General features: G+C 53.8%; 6 protein-coding genes across 6 annotated transcripts; 5 read left to right on the plus strand and 1 right to left on the minus strand.

The window, feature by feature from the left end:
* Positions 1-323: 323 nt before the first annotated feature.
* LY79DRAFT_534487 (splicing factor 3B subunit 1) lies at positions 324-4,228 on the plus strand. The gene has a single exon (XM_060556432.1). The coding sequence runs from the start codon at positions 495-497 to the stop codon at positions 4,146-4,148; it is 3,654 nt and encodes a 1,217-aa protein (XP_060421203.1). The 5' UTR covers positions 324-494; the 3' UTR covers positions 4,149-4,228.
* A 4,323-nt stretch (positions 4,229-8,551) lies between these two features.
* On the minus strand, positions 8,552-9,203 carry LY79DRAFT_29553 (uncharacterized protein). Its single transcript, XM_060552242.1, has 2 exons — positions 9,170-9,203; positions 8,552-9,105 (listed from the first exon to the last, which is right to left on the minus strand). The coding sequence occupies exon 2, from the start codon at positions 9,036-9,038 to the stop codon at positions 8,649-8,651; it is 390 nt and encodes a 129-aa protein (XP_060421204.1). The 5' UTR covers positions 9,039-9,105; positions 9,170-9,203; the 3' UTR covers positions 8,552-8,648.
* LY79DRAFT_29559 (uncharacterized protein) lies at positions 8,966-9,958 on the plus strand. Its single transcript, XM_060552243.1, has 2 exons — positions 8,966-9,306; positions 9,362-9,958. The coding sequence occupies exons 1-2, from the start codon at positions 9,113-9,115 to the stop codon at positions 9,705-9,707; spliced, it is 540 nt and encodes a 179-aa protein (XP_060421205.1). The 5' UTR covers positions 8,966-9,112; the 3' UTR covers positions 9,708-9,958.
* On the plus strand, positions 9,834-10,796 carry LY79DRAFT_29586 (uncharacterized protein). The gene is made up of 2 exons (XM_060552247.1): positions 9,834-10,118; positions 10,227-10,796. The coding sequence occupies exons 1-2, from the start codon at positions 9,960-9,962 to the stop codon at positions 10,578-10,580; spliced, it is 513 nt and encodes a 170-aa protein (XP_060421206.1). The 5' UTR covers positions 9,834-9,959; the 3' UTR covers positions 10,581-10,796.
* Positions 10,797-14,862: 4,066 nt separating this feature from the next.
* On the plus strand, positions 14,863-15,615 carry LY79DRAFT_29611 (uncharacterized protein). Its single transcript, XM_060552248.1, has one exon. It carries the CDS (start codon positions 15,000-15,002, stop codon positions 15,483-15,485), a length of 486 nt encoding a protein of 161 aa, XP_060421207.1. The 5' UTR covers positions 14,863-14,999; the 3' UTR covers positions 15,486-15,615.
* A 1,130-nt stretch (positions 15,616-16,745) lies between these two features.
* LY79DRAFT_534507 (uncharacterized protein) lies at positions 16,746-17,208 on the plus strand (the record flags this gene model as incomplete). The annotated part of the gene is made up of 1 exon (XM_060556433.1): positions 16,746-17,208. A coding segment is annotated over exon 1 (166 nt), but the record flags the coding sequence as incomplete, so codon positions are not given.
* Between the last annotated feature and the right edge of the window lie 898 nt (positions 17,209-18,106).

Here is an 18,106-nt window from a genome sequence, read left to right on the forward strand (position 1 = left end):
CCTCTAATTATCATTTGACTGCTGGTATTCAATATTTAAAATGGTTATCCCATGTGACTGGTATTGCCGGGTTGCTTTTGTCTTTTGTGTCTGTTGCTATATAGCAGACTCAAGCCTGACAGCTCCGACCAGTTTCATTAGGTGAATTCAATGTGAGAGAGAAAATCGAACAAATTGATTTCCCCCCCAAAACAGAAATGCTGGTTCTGTCACTGTTGCGATTCTTTCGATGTTGAGGTCTGTGAGCTAGCAGGCTAGGTACCTTAGTTGGGGTGTCTAGGCGTTCCTCGGCTAAAGTTCGGCCGTCGAATTTCAGGTGGCGTCCGAGACAGCAAAGCTTTTGCCTGCGCAGATTGCAAACTCCTGCGACGACTCCTGGCTCCCCTGTCAGCCTCATCAGTAACAAAACAACAATTACTGATGCGCGCCGCCATCGTCGATCGACCACTTGCAACTTCACAAGTGACATGAAGCCACAATACCCATAATTCAAAATGTCCGACGCAGACTTCGAGACCGTCCGGAAGCTTCAAGCGGAGCGCAACGCTGCCGCCGCTGCGAAACAGGGCTCGCGCACTTTCGACCCGACCACCCAGCGTGCTGACGTCGGCACCAAGCAGAAACTCACCGATAGCTTCGATACTGATCTGTACGATCGCAATGGCGTCGACAAGTTTGCCGGATACAACACGTCCATCCCTGCCGGCGATGACGATGATGACGAGATGGAGGGCACCGATAACACGCGCCGTCTCGTCGGCCAGTACACGGCTTCACGTGACATGATTGACGAGTTCGCACGCGGTGATGGCGTTGAGGAAGACGACCCCTTGGCGGGCCGTGGCGAGAAGAGCAACAGAATCACCGATCGCGAAACCGACTACCAAAAGCGCCGGTTTGACCGCGCCCTCTCTCCCGTTCGAACCGATGCCTTTTCCAACGGCGACAACCAGGATGGTTCCAGCTACCGCGATATCATGGCGAGAAGGGAACTTGAGAAGGAGGAGGAAGAGGTTGCCCGCAAAATCAAAGCCAAGGCCGCAGCCGGGCCCGAAGAGGACGGCAACGTTGCCCAAGCTACGTTGAAGGATGATGGCAAGGAGAACGCCGAAGCAAACTCAGCTGATGCTGCCTCTGCTGGAAGGAAGCGTAAGAAGAGATGGGATGTCTCAACCGTGCAAGCTGCGGATGAGGAAGCTCCCCAGTCTTCCGAGCCTGCGAAATCGAAGCGCTCGCGATGGGACCAGACCCCGTCTTTGGAGTCCGCCGACGCGCCGAAGAAGCGATCAAGATGGGATCAGGCGCCCTCGGCCACCCCCATGGGGAACCAGGGGCTTGCCACACCGATGCATCCCTCGCAAGCGGGCAGTGCTGTCCTCCCCACGACCTTCGGAACGGATATTTCAGGACGCAACGCGCCTTTGAGCGACGAGGAACTGGATATGCTTCTTCCCGGCGAGGAGCAAGGGTATAAGATTCTCGAACCACCGCCAGGATACGCCCCGATCCGCGCTCCAGCCCACAAGCTCATGGCTACGCCAGCGCCTCAAACCGGATTCATGATGCAAGACCCCGACTCTGTCAGGCTAAGCGGAAAGCCTGTGCCAGCAGAAATCCCAGGCATTGGCGACTTGCAGTTCTTCAAGGCCGAGGACATGGCGTACTTCGGTAAGCTAACCGACGGATCCGACGAGAACAGCTTGAGCGTGGAGGAAATGAAGGAGAGGAAGATTATGAGGCTGCTCTTGAAAGTCAAGAACGGTACTCCTCCAATGCGTAAAACTGCTCTGAGACAGCTCACCGACAATGCCAGGCAGTTTGGAGCCGGTCCGCTCTTCGACCAGATTCTTCCGCTGCTCATGGAGAAGACTTTGGAAGACCAAGAGCGACATTTACTCGTCAAGGTCATCGACCGTATTCTTTACAAGCTCGATGATCTAGTGCGGCCATATGTCCACAAGATCTTGGTCGTCATTGAGCCGCTGCTCATCGACCAAGACTACTATGCAAGAGTGGAAGGCCGTGAGATCATTTCCAACCTCAGCAAAGCAGCTGGGCTGGCCACCATGATCAGCACGATGAGACCAGACATTGACCATGTCGACGAGTACGTCCGAAACACAACCGCCAGAGCGTTCGCTGTGGTTGCGTCCGCTCTGGGCATCCCAGCTCTCCTGCCTTTTCTCCGAGCCGTCTGTCGAAGCAAGAAGTCATGGCAGGCCCGTCACACCGGCGTCAAGATTGTACAGCAAATCCCCATCCTAATGGGCTGCGCCGTCCTGCCACACCTGAAGGGTCTGGTCGACTGTATTGGCCCTAACCTCAATGACGAGCAGACAAAGGTCAGGACCGTTACCAGTTTGGCCATCGCCGCGCTTGCCGAAGCATCGAACCCCTACGGTATCGAGAGTTTCGACGACATCCTCAACCCGTTGTGGACCGGAGCTCGCAAGCAACGAGGAAAGGGCCTGGCAGGTTTCCTTAAAGCCGTGGGTTTTATCATACCCCTCATGGACGAGGAGTACGCCAACTACTACACCAGTCAAATCATGGAAATTCTCCTTCGCGAGTTCTCCTCACCGGATGAGGAGATGAAGAAGGTTGTCCTGAAGGTGGTGTCTCAGTGCGCTGGTACTGATGGTGTCACTGCAGGCTATCTTAAGGAGCACGTCCTGGATGAGTTCTTCAAGAGCTTCTGGGTGCGGCGAATGGCGTTGGACAAACGCAACTACAGACAAGTTGTCGAAACCACGGTTGATATCGGCCAAAAGGTCGGCGTCAGTGAGATTTTGGAGAGAATCGTGGTGAATCTCAAGGACGAGAGCGAGGCCTACAGAAAGATGACCGTCGAGACGGTGGAGAAGATCGTTGCAAGTCTGGGCGCCGCAGATATCGGTGAGCGTCTCGAGGAACGCTTGATTGACGGTATTCTGCACTCGTTTCAGGAACAAAGTGTGGAGGATATCATCATGCTCAACGGTTTTGGGTCTGTTGTCAACGCCCTTGGATCGCGCTGCAAACCTTACCTGCCACAAATCGTCAGTACTATTCTGTGGCGGCTGAACAACAAGTCAGCAACAGTACGACAACAAGCGGCCGACCTTATTTCGCGAATTGCCATGGTCATGAAGCAATGCGGAGAGGACGCCTTGATGGGCAAGCTCGGAATTGTGCTTTACGAATACTTGGGTGAAGAGTACCCCGAAGTTCTCGGGTCCATCCTGGGAGCCCTGCGTTCCATTGTCACGGTCGTCGGTATCACGCAGATGCAGCCTCCGATCAGGGACCTCCTCCCTCGACTCACCCCTATTCTGCGCAACCGTCACGAGAAGGTCCAGGAAAACACAATTGATCTGGTTGGTCGTATCGCCGATCGTGGACCCGAAAGTGTCAACGCTCGCGAATGGATGCGCATTTGCTTCGAGCTACTCGACATGCTCAAGGCGCACAAGAAGGGCATCCGCCGTGCTGCCAACAACACATTTGGCTTCATCGCCAAGGCCATTGGTCCCCAGGACGTCCTTGCCACGCTGCTGAACAACCTTCGCGTGCAGGAGCGTCAGTCTCGTGTCAACACGGCCGTCGCCATTGGAATCGTGGCCGAGACTTGTGCTCCTTTCACCGTTCTCCCCGCCCTCATGAACGAGTATCGCGTTCCGGAGCTGAACGTGCAAAATGGTGTGCTCAAGTCTTTGTCTTTCCTATTTGAGTACATTGGCGAGATGGCCAAGGACTACGTCTACGCCGTTACCCCGTTGCTCGAGGATGCCCTCATCGACCGCGACCAGGTCCATCGTCAGACGGCCGCCTCGGTTGTCAAGCACATCGCGCTTGGTGTTGTCGGTCTGGGCTGCGAGGACGCCATGCTACATCTTCTCAACCTCCTGTACCCGAACCTGTTTGAGACGAGTCCTCACGTTATTGACCGCATCATCGAGGCCATCGAGGCCATCCGTATGGCCGTCGGTCCCGGTGTGGTACTCAACTACGTCTGGGCGGGGTTATTTCACCCGGCACGCAAGGTACGCCAGCCCTACTGGCGGCTATACAACGACGCCTATGTCCAGGGTGCCGACGCCATGGTGCCGTATTATCCCAACCTGGACGAAGAGAAGGTGGACAGGTCGGAGTTGGCGATCATGCTCTAAATTGCTCGTGGGGTCTGGCAGGGACGAGGGGGTAAAATGCAAGAGCGGGAAGACAAGGTTCAACATCACCCCCCCCCCCCGCCCTCTCAGGGTGTTCTTCTACATACGATATCCAAGAAGGGATGTGTTATTTTTTTTCCTGCAACCGGCCCACACAGTCCACATATTACCTTAGTAGAAAAGGTTACGTCCGAAAGCGAGAGTCCGAGAAGACCAGAGACTGAGATGAGGACGGATGACTGGGCAGTTAAGCGGTGTGTTTTCGCATCGAGGGGGCGCGCAGGGTAGCCAACCATTGTACTTGAGTCATAATACTCGCATCCTGTAGAATTCTCTCATGTTGGTGGAGCATTTTTTCGAGCAACAACAAAAAAATTTCTGAACGGCGTTCTAAGATGGGAAGAAATAATTCACTAATCATTGCCCTTTCGCATTCCGAAACAGGATCCATTTCGTTATTCCGAAGGGTTTCCCCTCAACCTCGTGCTGGTTGTATGCGTGCCCACCTTGCCCTTCAGAAATTGTACATATGCTCGCTGTAATATGACTCGAGTTAAGACGAGCTCGGTTCGAACAACTCTCGCCGTATCAAGTGACACTACGATGCTGCCTTGGCCCCTTCTCCCGCCACGGGTTGTATGATTGACATCTGAGATGGGGAAAACCCGCTTACCCACTTGCCTTTAATGACCAGAATGGGAGCCGCAGCATAGTAAACCAGGAACCCTCATCTTATGCGAACGCAATGGAGGGAGGGAAGAGAGAGTAGAACAAGACAGTTTAGGCACGGGGAACAGAAGGAAACGGGGAGGGGGGCGGAGACGTCTGCTCCTCTCGGACCCGGTGTTCTGACTTCTTCTCTTAAGCGGGGTTCGGCGTTTCGAAGCAGGCAGTTCCTCGTCTCGAATTGCGTCCCTGAGGGATTGTTATGGGAGGCGGGCAGCCCGGGGACGAGGCCAGGGGATCCTTTTCTTGGGGAGGGTCATGAATCGAGGAATATCCCAGGCAACATCACACACCGACCGTCCCGACGGTTGCCGTTGCCGTGGCCCCTGGCTCCCCGTATGATCTCGGCGCATCGGTAAGCCGGCGGCCGGCAGCTGAGGATGAATGAAAATATGAAAAGTGACACGGTTCGGCCTCATTACCTACGACTCCAGTATGGATGCGATGCCAATATACAAGAAGGAAGGACCTCAAAGATGCTAAGTGCATCTTTTCGGCCAGTCGCACACATGACATGACAGGAAGAGGAAAGAGAAAAAAAAAGGAAGAAATAAAAGAAAAGAAATAAAAGGGAAAACAGGCTGTCCATGCCATTGACTTCTGTTCTTGAAAGTCTCGTAATAATGCGCATGTCGTACGTCCAACCCCAATTGATAATCTCAGTTGACTTATAGGTAGACAACGGAAAGGAAAGGAGCACGTAACGCTGGCTCAAAAGGCTCTCTGGTAGTACATGCCTTTACACCGAAAACCCGCCTCTTTACACACAAGCATAGAGAGGACGATGGGCGCCCCGACGTTGAGGTTGTGTCGAGGAACGAATGACGTTGGTACATTGACGGAGTTCAATCCTTTAAGCTACAGCTCGTCATATAGGTTATGGCTTGGGCATACATTAGAAACGAGAGGGCGGGAGCCGCCCCTCATCCCCGTTTTCAATTGACAGCAACGAACTTCCAACCCGAACGAAGTTCTTCTGGGATGGCCCTTTATCCATCGGGACCCGACTTCTCGGTTTCCATCTTCGTCCATACGAACTTTTAGTAGGGATGGCCATGCTTCTGCCAGGCACACGGCTCACGTGTTCTTTGTACCATGTAGTGTACCTAATTTTTCTCTCCTGTTTAAAAATAAAATCACATAAATCAGCATCTTATAGGTTTGGAAAGGCCATCCCTCCTAAGTACAGTTACACTCTTGCTCCGTGCACGGACAAGAGCGGGTGAGCCATATTACGGCCAATACCACCCAGCCCTAAACTTTAGGCAGCACAAAAGGCCTCAAATCATTCCCTCGCGTCATTGTCATTGTTGTTGCTTTGTTGCTGTGATCAGAAGGACTGACTGCTGTACAGTACCTATCTGTGAACCAGGGTGTAGCACACTGTGTCTTTCACCCCTCTCCTTCGAGTGTTTGTCATGTCTGCGAAATGCAACTCATCTAGGGGCAGGGGCTGACTTGGTTGGTTGGTTCGCTGCGGGTTGCACTGCTGGCGTTACTGCTGCTGCCACGCTGCTAACTTTTATCTTGAGGGGGTTGGGGCTTTCCCGTGGGGAACGATAATCATTCGAGAACGGGGACGACAAATGCGAGATTCAGGTGAGACGGAGCGGGTAGATTATCGAAGGTTCGCTATGTGCAAATTAGGAACAACCTCCGATCAGGAACTCAATTCGAATGCAGGAAGCCTCAACCCCCGAGTTCGCCAACTTTGTTACGAACGGCGACTTGCATAATTTGCCAGCAAATTAGTGTATGTATTTGGTGTTGCAGTGATGAAAGGTGTGTTGAAAAGTGAAATGCGGGCGGCTTGGTAGCTGGCTTGGTTTGTCCGGAACAAAGCGCACCTGTGTAAGCGGCCGGCCTTCAAGACACCTGATCGCTTTCGTCTCGCCTTTGGCAGACGTCTGCGTTGTCTTGCTGGTGTTGGCGTCTTGTTCCCGTTTTGCTGCTTCTTCTTCTTTTTTTCTTTTTTTCTTTTTCTATTTTCTACCTTGTGGTACCCGCCTTACCTTGGCCAACTACCTACCTTTTCCCAGGTGCGTTGCGTTGGCAAAGGAAACCTCTCCAACAGCGCCGGCAATGCTTTTCACGTAAAGGGTCACTGCGGGGGATCTGCAAGCCTGCAGTGACCAGGAAAGAGAGTTGAGGCTAGTTGGCGATAGTTCAGACTGCCGAGGCGTTGCAAACACCACTAGCTGCCCTACCGGTACTTGGACCGCCCATTTTCACTCTGATTAACACGGCGAGAGCAGCGATCGACAAAAATTCCCTGTAAATCTGCATGCCCCGATGTGTCCTCAGTGCCCAAACGTCCAAATAACGTACCGGTTGAACCCGACCAGCACGAATATGGTAAGCGCTGTCTCGGCCAGCTCGGCCAAATCCACTGGAAACCCCGGAATGTTTGAGTAGTTGGCGAATCCCAGGGGGATTACCAAGACATGTTCTAGAGGGCACCCGGAGGAAATCGATAAGATGCAAGCCCCTATACGAGCCCACCTCATTTGCATCCCCGTGTGCGTTAGGAACAGGAAGAAACGACCTCTCTATAGTGAGCGGTACGCAGTAGACTGAGCCACAGCGTCGCCATACCTTGTCCGAACAGAGCAGGCACGGGGCTTAATGGCATCGCAGCCTAGCTGGACGGACGCGCCATTACCGTTGTGGATTGGCATGTTGAAGGGTACTGAAGCCCCTAGAATTGCTGTCCTGGTGGCATGGTGAAACGCCATCTGCAGTTGTCGAGGCAGTTTCATCCCTACATAATCTCAACACCCGCGTGCCATCCCATACGAGCAGACCATGATCGCCATAGATCATCGCCTTCATCGTGCTGTTGTCCGATTACCCACGAGCAATCTAATTCTTCGACACATGGGCGGACGCCGATCCGGAAGCTTCCTTTATGCATCAGAAGGCCCGTTCGCCCGCCCTCCAGTCGGGAAGGTCGAAGGGTCTGCACGCTGTCGGGTTTGGGGCGGAATGGCAACCGGAACATTAGCAGCTTGCCCCCAGACTAAGGCTGGAGTAGAGTTAGTTCATTGGAGGCGCTGAGAATGAGCTGGCGTTCCGGGAGTAGCTCAGTCATCTGACTAGTAAACGGTTTGGCGCCGGGGGTCGCTCGGAAGTCAGTTGGCGTAGGCTGGAAACTCGCGCTTCCTCAAGACGCGTCGAGTAAGGCAGCTTGGCAGGCCAGAACAGGTGGGTGGCGCTGGGAACGGCTCGAGCACCTGGCCGGTTGCTGCAAAGCAACAGGTGGTTACCTATAGGGATAGTGAACCCGATCCATCTTGTATCTCGCAAGCCGTATATGCAAGGGAGAGGGGTTAGTAGGTATGTCACGGTACATCATGGATGGCATTTGGGGGGGGGGGGGTAAGTCGATAATGATGTGTGGCGGTTTGCGCGTCTTTGTGTCGGCAGAGCCATGTCCGAATGAGTCAACGTCCGACCAAACCTCACTCCCAAGGACAGTCCCATGTAACCAGCGGAGGGTAGGCGACACAGCAACTCAATGGCGCAGAGAGGCTACTGGATGCACAGGACACCGATATAACCGTGATCGGGGTCATGGTTGAAGAGGGATGAAGTACTTTTTTGTCATGAAGATGTGGTTCGAAATTGTCTGGAGCGAAGCGATTCTGGGGGAAGAGATGCTGCTGATTGACCTGGGATGCACGCGGGGGTGTACGTTCACGACACTTGTGAGGAGGGAGGGCTTGGGTGCTTTGAAGGAAAAAGTAAACATGCGAAAATGGGCGTGGAAGGGTCCTAGTAAATATCCAGGGGACGCATATGGCGACATGCTGCCGTTTCAGAAAGAGGAAAGGACCAGGCAAAGGCAGCTCTGGGGGACGACGTCATTGTGTTTCGAAACATCCCACGATGCCCCTTCCTCGCTCGGGTTCTCCCGTATTTTGGGGGGTATGAAGCTGCGGTAAGCATAAGGGAGAGAACGAGAGGGCTTAACAGACGCGCCTGCCTTATAGAAGACATGTGATTGATGCTGACTGATTTTTGGCACTTGCACTGCTGCACTGCACTGCCTGGGGAAACTGTCGCTTGAACGGCAGGACCGAGATGCTGAGCCGAGTTTCCGGACGGGAAAGGGAGAAGAGGCAGGCAGGGCACAACAAGGAACGAACGAACGCCTTCCTGCATGCATTAAGCCGCATCTTTCTTCCTTTCTTTCTTCATCAGGTCCTGCCGCCTTGCCGACACCGACTGGCTGGGTCATGCTGTCAACTTCCGTCCGAATCTCACGACCCCGGATTCAACTTCATCCTACCTACCTTGACTTCCCAGAAAAGTCTATCTTCTCATGGCTCTCTGTCTCCTGCCAACTCGACTCCATTCACTCCGTCATTCAGCACAACCTTACAGCCATCCAACGCAAGAGAGAATTCCAGCAGCGCATAGATTGTGCCATGCATGTCAACCAGGCGATACCCAATGCCTTTCAATCATCATCTAATGCCCTTTAGCAGCTGTACCGACTTCAACTCGGGTTCTCCTCACCGGCATTCCCGCCTGCGGCATTGGTTTCGGCTGGCGCACCGCCTCGGTTGGCTTGATTTCTTACCGCAAGTGCCACTGAGCAATTTGACGCATCCGCACTACCTACTCTGTCTTTGGCTTGACTTGACCACTTTCAACGGTCGCTCGTATACCTCTTCAAGCCTCGTCGTCGGCTGTAGCAATTCCGCCATTAACGGTTACAGTCATCTGCTTGCCACAGCGTCTCTTTGGGCTTCTGTGTGTCGTTTGGATTCGCGTCGTCTTGCTCGCGTTCTGTCGTGTTCATTGGCGAAACTTGAGTTGTGGGATTAATGTGAGCATTCCTATGTCGCTAAGAAAGACAGACGTCCGTTCCGTCGCGGTAGGCGTCGATCAGGGCGTCGTCTGGCTGTCAACCACACATCTGCAACAGGCTACGCGCGTCAACCGTCATTCGCTCCACTCGGGACAAAACACTCACAGCAACACACAACCCAACCGACCTTGCAGCATTGACTAGCAATAGGGTTGAAGGCCTCTCTTGGTCTCAACTTCCTTCCCCCAAGTCCAAAAAGATATGGCATCATGACAGGACGACGGCACACGGTACAGGTCCAACTGCTCCATCCATCACCCTTGCCCCTCCCCCCTTTCAGGCTATTTCGAGCCGGCATCCATCACCTGGAAATCTACAAGACATTGAGCCCAAAGGAGGAAGCTGTTTTGCGCCTCGTATCCCGGCATGTATGTTCTAAGACTGATGCCGCCTCGCGACGTCAGAACGCTGCCCCATTGTTCCCAATGCAACCCAGAATGTGAGGGCCAAAATATCTAATGAATTATGGGAAGAAGGCCGAACCCACTGCTGGCCATCTAGTGTATCTGGCGTGCTGGGCACGACGTTCTGCTGGCCCCACACGAAAATTCAAATCAATGCCTGCTCTCAGGGTTTCTCGAATTACACTAATGGCCTCGACCAGCACCAGTGGCAACAATCACCGTGACAGCCCCAGCATGCAAGCAAGGCCTGCTTTCACACACGCATGCAGCACGCGGAACACGCCTTATCATGAGTTTACTGTCTCCTCTCTCTACAATCCAGTTTGGACAGTGAACACAACACCGGACATATCGAGCGGCGAGCAGCCAACGGGTACTTCGACGTCTGGCGTTATCGCTTTGCACCACGGCGATTCCTCGCTGTAATTAAGCCTTAACAATTGCCTGTACGATAGCACTCTGTGCTTCAGGCACCCCAGACACCAGGCCTTACAAAGTGAGGCTGGCACGGCTGGCCCGTCTGCAGGACAACAGAATACGGGCATGATCGACGCTCTGCTGCGGGCTCTAGGCGGGTAGGGATTCTACAGCACGCTACGGTCCATTCGGTATAGTGTCTTCATGCAGTTCAATGCCAAGAGCGCTGTCGGAAGTATCTTCTGGGTGCTTGACAGCCCCCGAGTGACAACGAAAAGACCCGCCTTTGGGGAATCCATGTTGATTCTGAGACATACCCTGGTCGACTCATTCAGCAAGGGGCTTCCTTATGGATTTGCCCTCCCGTCTCGCCTGCTCTCGCTCGCTGTGATGCCTGCGCAACCACCCAATAGACACAACTCGAGCTCAATTGGGTGCCCCCCTTCCCCTTTAGACGCACTCCTTTCATAATCATTTGCCAAGGATGGTTTTGATGAGCTTCTCGTAACTGAACTGCCGCAATGTGCCTGCATTATCCATATCTTCCATCATAATCAAACCTGACCCTACGCGACGCTACTCTACGCAATCCGTCTTCGAGAGTTGACATTGCGTTTTCCTCGAACTCTAATCCACCGCCAGCGTTGCACCCGAGGCGTTGTGGGTCACGCCTTTGCCCTTCACCAAAGACCTTGGTAGCGTGGACACATCCACCCTGATGCCGCACACAGCCGTCCACCCGCTCACCCGCTTGGACGGTAATACGACAGATTATCTGAGGTAGCCGACAGAGAATGTTTCCTTCAATGCGACCCTGTTATTGTTTTGGGCGAGGGGATCAGTCAGGTGCCGGAGCGCCGCCAGACTCTGCGCGGTGATCGGCGCCGTCATCTCTCGGGTATCTAGATGGATGAGGTGGCCCTCCCACGCCGCTCGACTACAACTCACTGTCGACTCCAGGAACTGCCCTGTGCGTTCGGCCCTACTCGATGCATTTGGCAGCCCAAGCTTTGCTTGACTGGGCTTTACCGCCCCGTGGCTTACCAAACGGCGAACGGGCTCCCAATAGACTGACTGCTCGGTCTGAGGACGAGCGCGGCATTCTCACACAGTCGTCTCGATCAGGTCGGTAAGGCGGTTGCCATCCGTTGCCGGGTCTCGAGCACGTGTGGTGCAAGCACGTTCCTCCCCGGCTGGCCGAGTGCTTTCTCACAAGCTGCCTGTCATCTCAGCTTCTCCAACTGGCATGTTCCACTCTCAACGACAAGCGATCATCATATCAAATTCCATGCCCCATCCGCAAGTCCATTTTCCGAGACTACTGGATCAGCATTGACAGGCCTGCTGAGTCTCCGCTATGTTGGCTGGTTGGCACGTTCTTCGGCCTCCAAGCCCGTCCACCAAGCCTGGCTCCCCGGGCTAATCGGCGACCTCAAGAGGGCCGCTATCAACTCTTTGAGCATGGCCATCCCATGTCTAGCGTGTTTCATGTGTCTCTTCCGGGCTTACCGTCCATTGCACTTCCTTCCAATGCAGTATAGTGAAGGTTTGATTTGAGATGAACGCTGGGGATAATCTCGAAGAACCTGGTTGCAACTCTCCATGTTCCGCATATCCCATTTCGCTCATTCCGAAAACAAACATCTTCTGATCATCTTCTTTGGGAAAAGAGCTGCAAAGTTGATCCGGCAGACGCTGTTGAGAACTTCCAAGCCTCCCGAGACGGCCCATACTCATCCAACGATGCCTGGTCTATCGGCTGCCAAGAGGTCTATTGGCCCCCTCTCCTAAACCGGCAGCCCGTGAGGCAAGGCTGCCCCTCGCCGATCTTCTGCGGAACGACACCTTGGAGACTAACGTTGGGGTATTTCATTAGGTACCAAGAAGAGCTTTACAGTACGAGCTCGGGGTTCTTGCAGGGTCTTCAGACGACAGATGGTCGTTGAGCTTACCGAACCCCCACCTGCCATGTGACCCGGGTCGTAAGGGAAAAAAAAGCCCGTCACTAGGAAGACGGCATCTTGTTACCGGGCCCAGGAGGCCCGTATTGTATGGGGGCCAAATGAAATGTTATCTTTTGGGCAACTGCGGCAGATGGGTTTTCCATCGTCATCGTTGTTGTAATCAAATTCTTTTTACCACGAGGCTACACACCCTCAGGGATCACGATACTAGTCGGGAAGAACGTTGTCCAGTTCTGCACCGCTTCTCCCCACACGCCCCTAGGCCGAAAGCGGCCCGCTTCTGCTGGCGTATGCCTTTGGTGGCCAAGGTGCTCACTGGTTCCAAGCTTTATTGAAGCAGTGAGGACACAGGACACCAGTCCTCCGTATACAATAGAGCGTTTAATGAGAATGAATAGCGGCGTTGTTGGTGGCATCGGATTTTACATCGGCATACGTTGAAACACCAGGCGGCTCCTATTGGCTGACTTGGGCTGTTGCAATCAAATGGGCAAAAGCGCTCGCTCATCAGGGTTCAGCTTGCGCACTAAGCGCGATTAGACGTTACTGAAGGGTTTTGTCAGCGCCATTGCGAAAGGTAATGGGCGCATCGTGACCGCTCTTCACCATATCTCGTATGCCCCAGCCTCTGCAGGGGCAGCAGATAGAGGACCAGGGTCGTGAGAAGAACGTTCCGCACTCCAAGTTTTAGTGTCATGGGCATTGAACACTTGGACTTGCGCAGCGTCAGGTGTTGGTACCTAGCTTGTTGGTGGTTGTCGTTGTCTGGCTGCAGCAGAATAGCTGCTAGTGCAACGCCACTCCCATCATCCGTCATCTCCCAGAAAAGGAACGGTGGATCATCTCCCTTGCGTACCCATGCATATCTGTGGGACTTAGCTTTGGTGCAATCAAGTACCGGGTTCCTCTTTTCTTTTCTTTTTACTTTTCCATTTCTTTTCCACTCTCCATTTTAGCCAACCCCCCCTGGTGATGCTCATCGCATTGGGGAAAAGTTGCCTGCCATGCTTCACCTCTACGTAGACCTCAGGCATCAGTGATCCGGAAAGCCGTGAGACAAGCTCCTGCGCTTCCACGCACTCCGGAGTGCATGTATAGCGTTGCGTCCACTATTCTTTTTTCCTTATTCATCTTTCGATAAGCCCGTCAACGAAAGATACGTCGTAGAGAGAGACGGGGAATGCATGGGTCGACCGAATGAGGAAAGGAGGGAGAGTTTTTTTTTTTTTTTTTTTTAAACCCCCCCATGCTACGTGCGGCTCGGATGGCGTTTGCCATGGCCCCCATCAACAGTCTGTTTTCAGATAAGTCCCTGGGAGAGTAAAGCCGCAAGGTGTTTTGGTAGTTGGAGGCGACATGGTGAATATGCCCAAAGTGGACTGAATAGTTCTGGCAATAAATGAAGGAATGCTTGGCATGGAGAGCAAAGGGGGTCGATGGCTTCAAGTGGAAGGCTGTTCCCTGCTATACGGGCGGGTTCATCCTTTCCAGCACGTGAGGACAAGAGATCGTTGTTGTGATTACTTTTTTGGGGGAGCTGAATGAATACAGGGTAGAGCATGACATGTGGTGCTCTAGGAAGTCGAGAGGAGCCGCCGCAGCCTCTCCACCTGTACCATTGTAAGAGTAGGGTTGATATGGAGGGTACCCCGGATCATTGATGTAATCGCTGGGTCGGTTTGACGTTGACAAGTGGTACCTGGCCGGCTGCGGTCACTGAACAACCATCGTACTCTACTCTGGCAAGCGCCTGAAGCCGCAACCCCAGGCTCGAGTAGAAGGATTCTGGGTCACGGGGGAGAACGGGTGACTACGTCAGTCAAAGCTCACTGGTCCTCGTACAGGTCCTGCACACTAATTTGGCGGCACCACACACACACACACACACATACAAGTCGCACGAACCACAGATCTCATGCTGGGCGTGTTAGTTGGCACCGGCGTCATACATGTAACGGCCTCCTTTGGGACCCCGGATGCACTTTGCAGACGGACCGTGTCCAAGCGAGCATCTTTGGCGCATACGTCGCCAAGTTTGATGTCAGCCAGCATCAAAATTCGCCACTTGGGAATCGTCTAATGCACGCACGCAGCTTGTTGAACGGACAAAAAGCATCATTGTCGCTAGGGCACACGGCAATACCTAGGAAGGCTGATAAGGTGAATGGGCTTAACAGAGCTCGATATTAAGACAGGGGCAGACAGGCTTGGTCGGCGGGAGGATGATTTTGCGATGGCGTTTGGCCACAACCCCCCGGTCATCCATTTGCGGCAGCCGAGTACGTAAACAATCGCCTTTTGCTCCGTCACAGTGTATGAGGCTCAGTGACCGTTGCCATGGGTGTTCATGTTGACGCTGATGGCGCAGCCGCGGATGTCTCTTTTACGGTACTGAACGGCAACAGACAGACGCACGCACAGGCATGTCGCAACTTGGGATTAGGAGACGGGGTGGAGGCATGAGATGGCAATGTACCCGAGATGCCGCGATATGACGACAATGTCGAACTCTCCCGTCTTCGGCCACGCATTCTGTGCTGCTCGAGGCCATGGTCATGATGTGGCTCCAGCAACATCCTCTCATTCAAAAATGCCCGCACTCATCTTGTTGCAGGCTCCATGTCATCTCCCCTTCCGAAAGGGCACTCACTGGAAAGGAAAGGAATTTGACAGGATGAGGGGATGGGGGGATGGGGGGATGGGTGAAGGAGAGACGAAGAAGGCAGCTGCTAGGTACAATTACAGGCCCCTACCTCACAGCAAGCACCCCCTTCCCTGCCACGCGACTTGCTCCCGGCCCGTACGTCTTTGCGCTTCATCTGCTTTTCTGCTGCTGCTTCGTCTTGCGATTCCGCTTTCCATTCTCCACTTTCACTCTATCGCCCTCCCACTTTGCCGACCGAGTGCACAATTCTCAGCCACCAAGGGACTCTCTCCCCATGACCTATGACCCATCCCGCTCTTATGTCTCCCCCCCTGCCAATTGATGACAACAAGTGTCCGGGTGTGAGAGATGTGGAGGTTGTTTCAATTCCGCCCACCCCTGCTCGAAACGCATCAATACTCTATGTACATTGACGTGCCTTACGTCAGTGGTGCCGTTCAGAGGCGCCTTGGTGTCCATCATAACAGCTAGGAACACACCCTCCATCTTAGCCTTCTTCTCACACCCCCTTGGCTGCGTCTCCATTCCCTCCCCCACCCGGTCAGTCAAGGGTTTCTGCTCTGAGCCCGTCGAGGGCACAGGTTTGTTCTTGGCGCCCTCATCGACATCAACATGCGGTTGCTTATTTGTTCGCAGGCATCAAGAAAAGGGTAGGGAGGAATACGAAAATGAGGAGAGGAGGACGTGCCCAGTGCAGAGTACCACTCCTCAAATTCTCCTGCTCTGAACCTGTCTTCAGGTTCACACCTCTCTACTCGACATTCTGTTCTCTTTCGCTCTCGGAGACGATGCTGTCTTTCGAACTCGGCAACATCGTTATTGTGGGCGTCGTGGAGAGCAAACGAGCTAGCGCCTCGCAGCGCGAGATGGGAAATGTGTAGTGTAAGAGAGGAGTGTGTGTGTTGGGGGGGGAGGAGGTGGGGAGCACAGGTGCGCCTATTGCGACTACCCAGGTCCTCTTCCTCATGCTGAGGGCCTTTCGGCTTTCGCACTGAGCTGTTGTTTGGAGGGAGGGGGGGGGGAGGGGGCACAGAGACGTGCCAAAACCAGACGAGTATACACTTGCGATACGCTCCTTTATGGAGTACGGGCGGCATTAGCCATTCGGAGTGCGCATCTTGGGTATACCCTCCACTATTTTTACTTTCATTTCACTTTCCAAGTGCAGGAGATGGATGCGATGCCATCACACGCACGCACACCAACCGTCTCGCCCACCCGTCTCGGGGTCGCAACGGAAGAGAGCCAGTGCTGTCATCGGGCTTAGCGTTTGCAACCAAAATAACCAGAGGGGAGATGGGCACTAGGTATGAGGGAGAGAGAGAGAGAGAGAGTCGTTGGACAGAAACACATTGCGACCCCTCCCCCTGTCACCCCACCCTGGCCCTGAAGCCATGCCGCTCTGAGCCATCGCGACATCCATCTCAGCCCAAGGGGACTTTGTTTTGGTGGCGAGCAGGTGCCGTTCCGAGTCAAGCCATGGCCACTGGATCTGTAGATGAAGCTGAGCTACATGTATCGCATTTTGCCATGGCGTATCTACTAGCTGGGCTCTGGATAGGTAGGGCGAACAAGAAAAAGGAGTTGGATACGGAAGACCCTGCATATCCCATGTCTACGGGTGTTTGCAATTGACCAACTCACGGGCGTGCGGGAAAACGGGAAAGGGAAGGAAGGCATCCATTAAGCGCATTGGCACCCCCTCCTGCCGAATCAATACACTCCGTACTAATTTGATACCAAGTAGCATCGCGGCAGCGCGGGAAACAAAAGAAAAGAGAAGGAGAAAATGAGTACCTATCTATCTGCCTGTGTCCGCCTGCCCTGCCCACACACTAGCACCGACCCCCCCCCTTCTCCTCTTCCTCGTACCCTTGACTGCTCATCATCAGTGGCGCTCTTTTGGCTTCTTCTTGTCCTCTCTCATCGACCCTGTCTATCCTACGTTACTCTGATCTTAGCGTCTGTCGTTGGACTAGTCGGCTCGAAAGCTACTACTAGTCTACCTGCTCGGATTGGTGAGACGCGGGAGAAGAACAGAGCAACCTCCCCCCCCATCCTACCTAATGGACGATGGCGAGCGGGAGAGACAGTAGCTGGTACCTTGGTGGAGCTTGTCTTTGCTGGTGTATGATGTACTTCGTAGCCAGCAGCAAACAGGCGCAGAGCAAGAGCCATAGAGGGCCAGTGCTTGCTTGCTTGCGCATGCGAGCTAGCCTTGGCTGAAGTACACCCGGCGTACTTGTGTACTTGGGACGGGACGTGGAAGAGCCGTCAGCAGCTGTGCTTGCGGTCAGTAGTCCATCCCGCCTCAGGTGGTACCTGCGCCGCGCAGGCAAGACCTGGGCTGTACAAGGCAGGCGTGCATTCCGGTCCGCAGTCAGTACCTAGGTAAGTGCTAAGGTATAGTACACAACTCCGCACCCTCTTTCCCTCCTCTTTTTCTCACACAGACACGGAAGGCAGTGTGTGGCGCCTTTCTTCCCTGCCCTAAGGTCCACTTCGTCTGGTCCCTGCACACCTCCTTCTGATTATCGTCCCACACCCCCTCAGCCCTCGTCCCTCCAGCATCCCTTCCTTCCTCTCCCCCATCCCATCCTTCTCACTAACGGGACCCTACCCTGGACTCTTGAACCCTCTTTTCCCTTCGCTGCCAATTTTTTTTCTTGCTCTCTTGGCACTACACCCCCTTCTTCTTGCTATATACACCCCACACCCTCTTCCACTCTTTCCGCTCCACACAGCGTACTCTAACACCAAGTAAATCGACATCATAGCTTCATCTGCTTGTCTCTCCTTCCTGACCCGGAACCACGAGAGATGTAAAAGCGTTGTTCCCTCGCCTCCCCATCAAATTTCTGCCAATTCTACATCTTGCCCCAATTTTTTCCACTCCGAACGCTCAT

The sequence above is a fragment of the Colletotrichum navitas genome (assembly GCF_030913465.1).
Source record: "Colletotrichum navitas strain CBS 125086 chromosome Unknown LY79scaffold_1, whole genome shotgun sequence".
Lineage (NCBI taxonomy): Eukaryota > Fungi > Ascomycota > Sordariomycetes > Glomerellales > Glomerellaceae > Colletotrichum > Colletotrichum navitas.

Excerpts from the sequence above, each read along its gene's own strand:
- LY79DRAFT_534487 (XM_060556432.1), top strand. The coding sequence starts at position 495 with ATGTCCGACGCAGACTTCGAGACCGTCCGGAAGCTTCAAGCGGAGCGC.
- LY79DRAFT_29553 (XM_060552242.1), bottom strand. The coding sequence starts at position 9,038 with ATGCAGGAAGGCGTTCGTTCGTTCCTTGTTGTGCCCTGCCTGCCTCTT.
- LY79DRAFT_29559 (XM_060552243.1), top strand. The coding sequence starts at position 9,113 with ATGCTGTCAACTTCCGTCCGAATCTCACGACCCCGGATTCAACTTCAT. Across the intron at positions 9,307-9,361 it reads CAGCGCATAGATTGTGCCAT|CAGCTGTACCGACTTCAACT; the intron begins GCATGTCAACCA and ends AATGCCCTTTAG.
- LY79DRAFT_29586 (XM_060552247.1), top strand. The coding sequence starts at position 9,960 with ATGACAGGACGACGGCACACGGTACAGGTCCAACTGCTCCATCCATCA. Across the intron at positions 10,119-10,226 it reads TGCGCCTCGTATCCCGGCAT|GCCGAACCCACTGCTGGCCA; the intron begins GTATGTTCTAAG and ends TATGGGAAGAAG.
- LY79DRAFT_29611 (XM_060552248.1), top strand. The coding sequence starts at position 15,000 with ATGGCAATGTACCCGAGATGCCGCGATATGACGACAATGTCGAACTCT.